Here is a 13,175-nt window from a genome sequence, read left to right on the forward strand (position 1 = left end):
CTCCATTTGTAATATAAAAGTAGTCACATGTACTACATATAGATTGTCCTCAAGTTGGATATGTTCAGTGACCCTTTCCCCACTTATCACTCAGGGTCTTCAAGGAAAAGACGATCCAAGAATAGAATTGCACAAATAATTTCACAATAATTGGGTCCTTATGTGGACATACATAGGAAGCTATGACATACCTAGTGTTAGACCCAACTCCCAATCACACAACCACTCACCTACCCACTCACACAATTAGGGCTAGACCCATAGAAGCACAAACCCTTCCTGGAAGGTACTCATTGCCTTGAAGCAACATCAAGCTCCATCATAACTCTCATCTAGCTCAGCCTCTCTTCCTCCACCATTCCACTCAAGTTTTAGGTATTATACTAAGTCCATGGGACTAGCACTCATTGGTGAGGGGGTAATGTTGATGCTTTCCAAGTTTGAAATTTTTAAAAATGAAAAAGAGTGATCCTCATTTAATAATAATAATATAAAGTTCATGTGCAACCCAAGACATCAAGAAGTGAAGAAACAACAAAAAGCAACTCTAACTAGTATCAAATGCTGCAAGACAAAGTAGCAAATCAAGTTTAATGCCTAAGTAACCCAAATTTTAATTGAAATATCATTCTCAATTGCCAATAGCCTCACTCTTGTGCAATATGTAATTTGAAATTACACACTTGTTTTAAAAAATCACCATGTGCATACTTCTCAGTGGTACTAGAATTAGACTCATCGAACGGATTAATAATTTCTAATTGTATTGAATTTTGAGTCCAATACTGGGTGCTTGATAGAGAGTGGGCCTACCCATATGTAAAAATTCCCCCCTCATATTTAAGGTGGAAAGGTTAATGGAACAGAACATCCTAGTGTATGCAAATTAATTGTATTCTATCTCTTTTGTTCCATCCATCCATTTTTGTGCACCATCTAAGCAGTCTACTAGAGAAGTGAGCATAATGCCATGGGAAGCAATACTATTTGGAATCGATAGAAGCTTTGAGGCCCATCAATGAGCTTCTAGACTACACCTCATGAGTTCCATAGTCTTTGTCTAATTCTTTTCATGGATTTTGGTAGCTAAGCTCAATCCTCGTAGAGATGAAATCATGGTTAGGCTAGAATAGTGAGAACATCAGAGACGAGGGTACTTGTGCAATGAGAGATCACAAAGCATCAATGATTCGAGAGTGCACAAAGCAATATGCATCAATCTGTCTAAGTCCATGGATTTTAGCCTACACTTTTCCTTTTTTTTTTGCACAAAAAGCTAAGAAACACAAATCTGTAAATACATGCATAAGGTGCTCACTCATGCATTGGGGAGATTGTAACCATTATCTAAAAAAGCTAAGAAACTCAAATCCATAAATACATACATAGAGGTGCTTACTTATGCATTGGAGGAGATTGTAGCCATTGTCTTGTCATGTATATTTGCCTCTATTTCCCTCTTCCTCTCTTCTTTATTTCAATGTTTCATTAGTTAAGTGTTTATTGTATAGTGAAAAGAATAACAAAGAAAGGTGTAAGATTTTGAGAAAAAGGAAAAGTCAAAGATTAATCAAATCAAAAGTCAAATGTTAACCAAAGCAATCCAATGAGTAAAAGAAGACAAGTCAACATATTAGGAGAAGGGACTAAGGCCAATTTGCAGATAAAAGGAGTATCAAACATGAAGCTTGTATGTCTTTTTGCAAATTAATAAGATGCGACACATGAACAAGAAATCACTAGGGGGAAGAGTCTTTAATCCAAACAATCAATGGCCATTAAACATTATTTATTTTAATTTTATTGAATCAAAAGAGAAATGCTCACTCCTGTGCAAATTGTAACATCTTGTAGAGTCACATTTTATACTTTTCTTTTCTTGATTAACAACATTTATAATTAAACATATATACTTTCTACATATGTATATGTTGTCCTTTGTTGCCTAAGCATTAGGAAGATGCTAAGGTGCCTCTGAACATCCTAAGACTTGCAACTCATTGTGTACTTGCCAATTTATCATAATTTCACACAATTCTTTCCATCATTCCCACAATGTCTTCACTTGTTTTTCACTATGGTTTCCTAAAAATCATCTCTGGCTTCTTTTGAACCTTCCAAGTAGATATCTTCTAAAACATCTCTTATTTTCCTTGACACTATTGGATGTTTCCTTAGGTGAACTTCACCCCCATGAAAACCCATCTTTGAGAGTAACGCCTCACATTTATCAATGCATTGATCTGACAAAGATATTGCCTTAATTGCATATGCATAATCAAGAAGCAACTTGAGAAGCTTGTCAATTATTCCGATCTCTGTATGTAAAGTACAAACATGAACATTCCCAAGAGAATTGGAAAAAAAGTGATCCTTTATGTCTCTATTTTAAAATTTAGTCAAATCTACATACTCTCGTTGGGACTCTTCTTGCTAGTTGCAAACTACTCCAATCTTTAGACCCCATACTTTCCGTGCTATAAATACAAGGATATTTTGCATTATCCCTGTTGTGCACACATTTCAGAGTCTTTACATCAACTTTCATATACCATTCTACACTGAGACTGCCAACCCCATTAACTAACAATATTTCTCCAATACTTTGAGAGTGAATAATATCAAGATTAGTTGTGTAGGATAAGAACCATTTTAGGTTTGATGATTAATACCTGAGCTGCATAATCACCAAATCTCCATCTCGAACTAAATCTTATTTTCATAAGGTATTGCTCCTGAACATACTGTCAAAATACACTTAGAATTTGTTGATTCATAATGGAGCTAGTGATTGAGATTGTAAGGGATTAGGCAAACCAAATACCCTTTATTCTCGTACATCTAAGGTTTTGAACCTTAGTTCAAAGGAGCATGATTCCCACAATATCACGCATGTCTACTATTTCATCTAGTTTTATCATGCACCCTAAGTCATTTGCCAACTCTTTGAGAGTTGAGCCTCCAAAATCTACAGTTGGCAATATCAAGATTTCTCTCAATGTTATTTTAATGGTTTCTTTGAGAAGCTTAAATTTCTCCTAATTTTGTCAATACTAGTGCCTAAAATTTGAGAGACACCTATCTTTGCAAGATCGAGTGTCCTCTTTTTTGCCCCACCGTTTTCAAACAACTCAAATCATTTTTTTAAAGGTCTATTCCTCTCTCTCAATCCTATAAGAACTTCCTTTAAACGTACTAATCTCTCTCAATGATGATTGGTAATGTCTAAAATCCCAAACTTGTTTATAAGCTCAAAAAATTATTGTGCTATTAAAAAAGCTTCTTTCATGTCATGCATCTATGTTTTATGTGCCTAAGATGCAAAAGATAATCTCATATGGTATTCAATCATACCATAAAGACCATCTCCAACATATCTCATCACGTCATAGATATCAAAAAGTGGAGGTTTACTAGTAAAAGGATCCTTCAAATAAATATTTTCATCTATACCAACCCCCATGGCAAAGTTGGAGCACAAACCTAACTTACAACATTGCTTGATTTGAATGAGCACACATTGGGATATATTGTATAACTAAGTGTACACACACACAAGGGCACACATCCATGCAAAATGTACCCATGCCTTTATAGTATGCAAATTTTGTGTGCTTCCAAGTTTACAGAATGAAATTGTCACATGTATGAGAAGCTTGGCTTCACTCATCTTCAAAATGTCTTGCGTTCTCAACAAAAGTAGAGACTATAAGTTTGCTTGCGATACCTTTTCTTTTGTTAAACAATGTCTCTCTCTCTCTCTCTCTCTCTCTTGGAACTCTCTCACGACATTGTAACCTTTTCTTTTAGACTGCTCAAGTATCCAAGACTCCATGCCATGAATTGGTTGACCTTGGGCTTTACCAAACATGCACAGCATCTCCTGCCTAAAGGTGAGGTGGAATATGGAATGAAGATCAAGACAAATGCCGCACTATCAAAGCATGCCAAGATGTGACAGAATGTTGACCTCAAATGGGCCGTCAATGGTCATAAGGTAAGCAAATCCTTTCAGCCTACTTTCTCAGTATAACTAGACAAATACAACCACCCATCAATAAGTAACCAGTACCCATCTTTCAACACATTTCAACAATCACACTTGCATGGGGCAGAACTATTACATTGACAGCATAAAACGAACCATGCTGCTTTTTTGTTACATTTTTGGAGCAATCACATTGGTGGAACCAAAAGTAAAACCCTACTCCCAAGGAAAATTTTGTTACTTGGCAGATTCTATATCATTTTCACACATTCTTTAGTTAACATGGAAGCCAGCAGCAGCTTCTTATGGACCGTACGATAAACCAATGAGTTCCAATCCTTGAGATTAAACATCGAACATATACTGATCATTGTAGGGCTTTCCTATGAGGCAGTAGCCTGGCTGCATATCAAGAGACCTTTGGGAAAAAACTGCACTTAAATTCCCTTCTAGTTCCTCACTGTTGCCAATATGGCTGGAAGATAAAGCTTTCATCCAATCACACTCTAGATAAAAATGCCCAGTTGGCCATTCCATGACCATTACAAATTACATAAGTTTACAAAAATAGATCTTCAAAAGACCTGGTTTCTAAGCACAATTCCCTAGGTGGTATCCAGTCTGAACATTTTTTAGCTGTTTGAAGAATATACACATCTCTGTAGTTTCCATTGCTTGGAAGTTTCTTCATGATTTCAGGAGCAAGATGCACCAGCTCCCCTGTAGGATACCAAAACTTCCAGTAAATGGAAAACCATCATAGTTGGCAAACCCTTGCTAGTGGTTCATGATCTACAAGACTTGATAACTGTCTACAGATAATTGAGATCTTCCAGTATATTTGAGGTTGCCACCTCCATTCGAGGGAAGAACGGATACAACCTGTTGAATGTTACATAAACACGGTTCAGCACAAACAAAAAGTACAACATTGAAAACTGGATGTTGATGCATGGAAGACTTCAAACAGATTCAGTTTCAGTTGTTACAGCAAACGGACCTTTATGCTGCAGAATATTTTTGTTGCAGAAAATTTCACATCAATAGGGAAAAAAGATGAAGGATCTGCAGCTGGCACTACAAATTCCATTGACCCACTGAAGATAAAAGAAAGAGTGAATAGTTAAGACATCTAAGCAACTAAGACACTCTCTTAAAATTAACATCATTAAGGCCCTCAAGGAGCACTTTCTGAAAAGATATCTGCATGATCCACCTTCTGTTTGTATCATCTATCAGAACCATTGACCACTCCAAAACTGATTTCCTTGAATCATACCTGCAATAGAAAGACCATAGTATGAACCAATGGACCCCAAACTATGTAGTTGCAAAAGTAACCTTCTTATTACTACATACCTCCAATCTCCATCAACCTGATTAACAACTGGTGGATCGCGAAGTGCTGGCAATGGTATACTTATAGTAACATTTTGAAGCTCAAAAACTTTTGAAGCTTCATACTCTATATTAACATAGGACTCTCTTCCAGAGATCGATGGCCAACAATTGACTGGACTTGCAGTGTAACAGTGTAGATGTCAGCCAGGCAAAAGGAAAAATCTAAGCACTTCCATAGCATTTTCAGCCAAAATCCCGAAGTTCACACAAGCATACTGCAAACACAGACAGGAACCATTAAATTGCTATGGGAAAATGCTTACTGCTTAATGGTACCAGCGCTTCTTGTCTGCTTTGTAGTCGCCATTTAAGAATGCCAGAGGGAGTACCAGTCTGGAAAGATTTTGTGGAATCTCTGAGGCTGAGAATGTTCTCTCTTGAAAACAACTCTTTGTCAATGACAGGATGTGTCTTGAACTGGAAGTCTTTGTTGGGACCAGTCTCAATCTAAACACAGAAATAAATTTCCTTCAGCTAAATGACCCACTCAGCCAAATAATAACTGGACCTGGCATGCAGCCTTCTGTATCATATGAGTAGTACCTGAACGCGTAATTGAGAATCCTCTTTGTTTAGGATTGTCAAAGACATTGTTCCTCGAACTTCAAAGTTTTCAAGCCCACCGTCCCTTTTCAAGACAACCACCAAGTTTTCCTCGAGGTCTATACTGATGGGATCACTGGGTGGCAAAGCTGACTTTGCAGGACCTACAGTAGGTTGGGCATCCTCTATAATGACTTCACCCTCAGCTTTAAGGGACTCCAAAAACATGTTGGTCTTCTGGCTCTTGCCTAACTGCATTCCAAGGCCCTTTGATGGTGTTGGGAGGACAGAACCCCTGGCTGCAGAAGTCCCAAAGATTCCTCAAGCAAGCTCTTTAAGAAAAGGCCCACATTTAATCTCACACTTTTAAAAGCCACCCTATCAAAACAGATAAGATCAATGTTGACGAACAACCTTTTGGTTTAAAAGCATCTGAGTCAAGAGAAGATCCAAAAATTGAGTTGCTCCCAAAGCCACCACTTCCAGATGAACTCAAGTCACTAAACCCATTTGAATCATATCTCATCGGCCCTCCTGACATTGCAGAGGATATAAAGTTGCTCTTTTCAGACTTTTGTTTCTCTAGCTGCACAATGTTCATTGATGCACAGAAGCAGAAATGTTGATTAAACTTCAAAACACTTGCATGAAAACACAAATTGCTCAACCTTAGAAACAAGGCAGAAACGATTCAATACCTTGTTTCTGTCAATTTCATTGGCCTTACGCTTCATAATGTCCTTTGTTTCATTGATTTTACTCTGCACAATCATATTATGCAGTTTTTCCTCGTGACTCTCCATCTCAATGTACTGTTTCACATCTCCAACAGTCACGTTCTCTTTGTGGCCCAATGAGATGACTTCATCGAAAGCAAAAATCAGCTCAAAAGCTGTCTTGCCTATCCCTTCTTCATCCAAACCAGGGCAATAATCAGGCACCTGCAGCTTGTTTAGGAAGAAACAGGAGACCAGTGGCTGCAAAACAATTAGTTGCGTGCTGCACGAGTGCATCAGCATCTCTGATATGGCGGAAGACAGGCTTCTGCTGCTGCACAACATCCAAACCATAACAAAAAAAGCCTACAGAGATCAAACGAAGGATACTATTTTTGAGAGCAATCTCAATGTTTCTATATCTTCCAAAATGTTGCTCTGCTTGTTAGTAACCAGTAGAAGGTACAGCTGCTCCATGGGTTGATAGACATAGCGGACATTCTCCGTTTCAACATACGTATGCTGCTTGCCAGTTCCCACAAGCTTAGGGAATGCTGCCAGCAGGCCTTCGATGCGTATCCGTGTCACGTCCATAAATTGGCGGGACACAAGGGCTGCACGATCCAATGTGACGCACAATCACAAGAAGGAGGTTTTTTAAAAGACCAGTAAACCCTAGGAGTGTTGATCATTGATTGCATTAAGCCAAGCTCGCACACAAATTTTGCAGAATGAGATAGACAGTTGAATGAAGTCAGACAAAGCTTTCTGCCAAGAGATCGAACAAAAAAAACAGTAAAAACGAAGACAGGCATATCGCAGCACACCTTTGCCCGACTTGGTGATGATGGAGGCCGCCAAGACGACCTGCAAGTGATGGCGATACACCTCAGAATCTCAGAAACAAGGCAAAAAATAAAGGTAGCCGAAAGAAGCATACCATTGCTGCTGCTTCTGCTGCCGAGGGGAAAAAAAAGTCCGTGCGATATTTTGTAGGCTGCAATGCAAAAGAAACCAGTTCTCTGTCTATCTATGGCCGTGAGTCGACACGAGGCGGTCCATCAGAGTTCGATCGGGATGATGGAGGGAGGGGAAGCCGGAAATCGAAGCTCTGGAATCTGCCTCTTGGCTATGGCGGATGGACAGTGGACGCGCGCGCCCGCACGCACGCACACACACATGCGCAAATGCTCTCCAAGGTAAGAATTCTTGGATGTGTGTGTGCGTGTGTGTGTGTGCTAACTAAGCCTAGGCTCAGCTATGTTTGTATGCGTGTTTGGATGAGAGTTTACGTGTGTGGGTTTACTCGGGTAAACGGGCGAATAGGTGTGGGTTTACGAAGGTGCGTGTACGAGAGTTTGTGTGTGTGTGTGGGGGGGGGGGGAGGGGGGAGTTTGTGCGTGTGGATTTACTAGGGCAAAAGGGGGCCAATAGGTTACCATAAAAAACGGATCACCTAAAGCTTGTCAAAGCTATCAATTGAGATTTTGATGATTACATTGATGGCCCTACAAGGAGATCATCTCACCCAAAAAAAATCACTGCATCGTGTGACGGCAAATTTAACATGGAAGAATTGGAAAGCCACATAACACGCATGAAATACACTCATAGATGCATACCGTTAAGCTTTGAGATATGTAATACTTATTGGCCCTTCATAGTTTTGTTTTCGAAGACCATCACCTTATCGGCCCCCATATCCTAATTAAGCCAAGGCTAAGCTCTTTGTGTGTGCACACGTGTGTGTAAGAGTGTGTGAATGTCGGCTTACTCACTAAGCCTATGCTAAACTATGTTCAAGATATGACATATTATTCACCATGCGATTAGCCCTTCCGTCCTGTAATATTTCCGCAACGAAATATTAATGACCCTAGACCCCGCTCATCCCGCGCAAGAGCAATTTCGAGTGATCTCCTGCAACAAAAAAACTTTGGGCTAAGTGCTCCCTCCGCATGCATCAACAAACACCAACCCCTCGTCATGTGTAGGAAGCCGTGGCTTGAAAACCACAAGCCACTGTAGGCCTCCACGGGAACATCCCTTCATGGGACAAAGAGATAATGAATTTGTGCAAAAAAAAAATTATTAAACCCCCTCCCCTTCAACCGTTGCATGGCGGGGAGAGGGAGTATGAGTATGTGTGGAGTAGGAAAGCATGGGGAGGGGCAGCATGCCACCCGCCACTTGTGTGGCTACCCCCCCCCCCCCCCTTTCACACTATATATGAACCCCCCCTCCCCAAGCTTGAGGGGGGGATTGATCGTGCTGTTGCTGCCCGTCACCCTGTGGATTGTGCTGCCCGCCATCCGACTACTGTTGACCGCCGCCGTCCGACTACTATTGGCCGCCGCCGTTCTGGCCACGCCGTCAGGCCGCGCCTCCACCTTCATCATCATCATCGTCGTCGTCCTCATCGTCATCTTCACCTCCATCGTCATCATCTCCCCAATCATCACTCTCTCTCCACGTCATCTGCCTCTGGACAGAAGCTTGGAAGCTTTTATTGGAAGCTTCTATTAAAGCTTCCATAAGCCTTATTCACCCGTGCCTTCCCGGGTTCCTTAAAACCGTGACTGCAAGACCCAAATTCCTGCGCGGAAGAGGAGAATCTCGGGCAGTAGTACCCTCGAAGTGCGTAAGGGAGCCAAGGAAGATTCGCTGCATCGAAGTCTACCGCATCAATGGCTCCTAAGCAAAAGGTGAGAGGAGCACACGCAGGAGCTTCCACCCCGAGTACGCGAGTAGACATATTCTTAATGCCCAGGTTCCGATAATATTCCCGCAAGAAAAGGATGCACTAGGCATGTTTAATTCTCGTAGGCCAGATTAAATACATTGGGAAATTTATTTGCTCGCCTGATTTACAAAATTTAGTTGCATGTCAAATATTTGCAATTGCTTGCACTTCCGTGGTTAAGGGTAGTTGGAATTCTGAACGTATGATGCCCAAGTAAAAAGACGAAATTGTGCAAAGGCATCTTTGTTGCATCGCGCATAGGACAGGGCTTATAACACATAATGCTTAGTTGTGACTCGTGTATAAGATAATCGTAGACGCCCATTAAATGATGTCCGAATAGTTGCAATGCATGGAAAGGATTTATGAACCTTGCAAATTGCATGCGATGGTTGTTACATTCTAGGTTGGGCTAAGTGATAAAGGACGGATTAAATCAATAATGGACTCGTGGCATTCGCTCATGCATGGAGTTCTTTTATCAAAGTTTGAATGCATCTTCATTAAAAATATTATAGCTTTGATTTCGTTGCATTAAACATAGGGTTTATAAGAATAGTTCTGAATGTAAATCAACGTCGCATAAGGCAAGGAAAAGAAGAGATCACTATAGATCCTATAGTTGCAAAAATGTCTATGGTCTTGAATTTTGCATATTCGCATGGAATGATGCATCTCACCTATCTTGCAGTTATTTACATCTTTTAGGGAAAGTATTTGCATCTCTAAGGAAAGATCACCTCTTGTTGTAAGACAATTAGATCAATTAGGTAAATCACTTGTAATTGTGTAACTCACATGGGATTCATAAAGGCGTAATTAGTTAGTACGACGAATACCTCAATGTGCTAGATAGGGTAGCTATGTTAAAATTCTGCCTAGTATCACACTTAGGATGCAACCTAATATTTCCGATCTCAAAGGTCCTACCCACATTCATGGAATGTTAGGGTTAGCTAAACGCCCATGCAAGAATGATCTAGGGTTCTCACCCTAAGGGCCAATTGACCAAATACTAGACTTGCATATGAATTTAGGAACCCTAGGGCCAAAGCGATATCAGCCTAGTAGGGTTAAGGTTGGGTTGGGTCAAGAGGACTCCCAAGCCCTTATCTTGATCAAAGGTATTCTTGATCAAGAAAGATCGTACGAAGAAAGATATAATCCCACAAGTCAGATACTAACACAAGCTGCAACGCCGTACGATATTGTGTCTAAATCACAAAATAGTATTGCCACTCCTTAGACCAAGTTTGGCAAGTTCTAAGTACAAGTCTAACTTTTCTAGAGGATGAGTAGTCATCCTGCTTCATCACTCTTCCTTGGACTTATCTGCCAAGCTAGGGGAGTTACGAATTTGCCAAGAGAGCAGTTGCCCAACCAAGTTAGGGCGACGAGGTTGCCCAGGATTTATTGACCTTAATATAAGGAAATCTAAGGTATTGACAATTTGGGTCAACAGGGTATAAACCCTAACCCAAGGAAAGAGGGTAAACAAGCAACTCAGCTTACGAAACCCTTGGGATCTTGCCAAGTCACGATTGATCTAGGATCGAATGCTGGAAGCATTCGGGGAGAAGAAACTACACCTTAGCAGTTGGCCGTACAAATGACCACTGGAATGTTCTTGATTGTACATATAGGTGCACTATTTGTACTTCTTTGCTCAAGGAACTAATTCAGGAAAAATAACTAATGCTTCAGGTTGAAATCCTGGAGGAAGAGGTAGTCCCAGTTACCTCCGATTGTCTGCCTGACCCTATCCAAGGGGGTTGTTAGCTGCACCGGGTACGTGGACCGAACCCGCCACGAGAGGTCTCTCTGTGGGTGCTACTTGGAGCAGGAGGACGCTTGGGTGCCAGGGGAGGCTCTGGCCGTAAATCCCTTGCCTCCGGATCCTACACAAGAGGCCAATGTGACTTGAGATTGGATCTCGAGGCCCGCATACTAGTCAACGGGGCGGAACTTGGAATAGCGATCTCTGAGGATTGCTGGTATAGCCTTCGGGCATATTATATGATGTATTCCAAAGACTGATAAGTAAAGATCAAATGTTGAAAAGGAACTTGCTTGACATTGTTTTTCTATGTCAATGCCTAAGTTACGTGAAGGAACTAGTGATTAATTGGTTAATTAAAGAAGCTGTTTTTGCTTGTCAAACTAAATGTGGTAGGTAATTAGATAACTAAAGCAACCCGAGAAAAGTGCGGTGGATGTGACTCTGGGTTCGTCCTACGGAAGGGTGGTCTCGGTTGGCCGAGAACTTTTCTCAAATGATTTGACAGCGAGGTAACAATGGCCTAGAATCTAGAATGCTAGAGTCCCGATTTATACTATTTTAGGGGAACGGAATGGGACTATGCCTTACGGGCAAAGAAATAACTAAAGCAACCCGAGGAAAGTGCGGTGGATGTGACTCTGGGTCTGTCCTACAGAAGGGTGGTCTTGGTTGGACGTGAACTTTTCTCAAATGATTTGACAGCGAGGTAACAATGGCCTAGAATCTAGAGTGTTAGAGTCTCGATTTATACTGTTTTAGGGGAAAGGAATGAGACTATGCCTTACGGGCAGAGAGGTCGAGCTTCGCATCCCTCTCATTTTCCATTATCCTTGAACCAAGTGCAGTATAAATCCGCTTTTACCCTGACGTTTTTGTGCAAAGTAGTTCGTCTGGGTCAACTCTAGTTACCTCCCAGGAACTTGACCATTAAGGAAACCCTGATTCAGGTCGGTCTTAAGTGGGAACGGTTGGAATGCTTCCGCTTCGTGGCAGACTCGGGAAGACCTAGATTGCAAACCCCGTGACATTCCTTGGGAGTGCCAGGTGGCGCTTTATGGACTCTCTTCCCGATGGGCTGCTAGGACGTGTCCTACAAGCGGACAGGGGAACACGTTATATTTGGTATTAGAGCGAACCAACGGGATCTAATATTTACAAGAAAACTTAATGAGGGAAAGTAGAGCAATGTTGCCGTTAAGAACATTTCCTTACTTACCTATGGATGCTGGCCTGCAGAGTCACGAAGCATGGAACAAATTCTTGGTGTTCCAGGTCATGTTTATGACTGCAGTGCATGCTTCAGATTATCGGCGGAGGCTAGGCATGATGAATATGTTGAGATATCGAGCTCCACTCGTGATATGCCAGGGTGACCGTTGTGCATTTATGTCACCGACTTGTTAGTTGCAGATGCGGTTGGTACACCGCCCATGAATAATAGCTAGATGACAGCTATCCTTATCTACTCTAGTTCGTGGCTTAGTTAGTATGCCACCTTAGTTAGTTGAGTTTGGTTTGAGACCCATATATAGGGTTCTTCTATTTCTATGTACTAGAGTTCTTTTGGCTTACACAACTAAGAAGAGGAAAACTATTTTCAGCCTCTACTTGTGTGTGTATTCCCCCATTGTGCAAGCAAGAAAGCTACAAGTGAGACTCCTTCCTTCTCTGCCACAATCTTGGCATGGTATCAGAGCCTTGTTCGTGGTAAGGAGCTCAAGAAAGCAGACCAAGAGATTGGGAGTTACAAAATCATCCTTATTGCCTGTTGATGCAAAATCGTCACTAGGAAGTGACTGTGTGGTCAAGTACCACTTTCGTCAGTTTTGCAAATTTGCCCTTGTGAGACTGAAGCTGTGTTTTTTGCAATGACAAAATTTTTTGCAGTGTTTTGTAATGGCGTCTGATTCTCTTTCACAGATTGTCACTGAAAAACTTGACAAGAACAACTTCCAAGCATGGAAGTTTAGAATGACGAATTTCCTTATGGGAAAATGATATTGG

General features: G+C 41.2%; 1 protein-coding gene across 1 annotated transcript; it reads right to left on the minus strand.

Annotated features, from left to right (window-relative positions):
* Positions 1-4,477: 4,477 nt before the first annotated feature.
* On the minus strand, positions 4,478-7,901 carry LOC148020238 (coatomer subunit delta-1-like). Its single transcript, XM_087700567.1, has 11 exons — positions 7,589-7,901; positions 7,476-7,515; positions 7,039-7,262; positions 6,631-6,873; positions 6,347-6,518; positions 5,933-6,231; positions 5,653-5,836; positions 5,348-5,501; positions 5,205-5,267; positions 4,989-5,085; positions 4,478-4,870 (listed from the first exon to the last, which is right to left on the minus strand). Exons 1-11 carry the CDS (start codon positions 7,589-7,591, stop codon positions 4,781-4,783), a joined length of 1,569 nt encoding a protein of 522 aa, XP_087556693.1. The 5' UTR covers positions 7,592-7,901; the 3' UTR covers positions 4,478-4,780.
* Between the last annotated feature and the right edge of the window lie 5,274 nt (positions 7,902-13,175).

The sequence above is a fragment of the Lygodium microphyllum genome, chromosome 19 (genome assembly GCF_053477565.2).
Source record: "Lygodium microphyllum isolate KBCC chromosome 19, Lygodium_microphyllum_v1.1.10, whole genome shotgun sequence".
Taxonomy (NCBI): domain Eukaryota; kingdom Viridiplantae; phylum Streptophyta; class Polypodiopsida; order Schizaeales; family Lygodiaceae; genus Lygodium; species Lygodium microphyllum.

Bases quoted from the DNA above. Each gene is read 5' to 3' on its own strand.
- LOC148020238 (XM_087700567.1), bottom strand. The intron at 7,263-7,475 runs GTGTGCTGCGAT...TGGATCGTGCAG, and splicing joins CATCACCAAGTCGGGCAAAG to CCCTTGTGTCCCGCCAATTT. The intron at 5,502-5,652 runs GTAAGCATTTTC...CTGCAAGTCCAG, and splicing joins AGCGCTGGTACCATTAAGCA to TCAATTGTTGGCCATCGATC.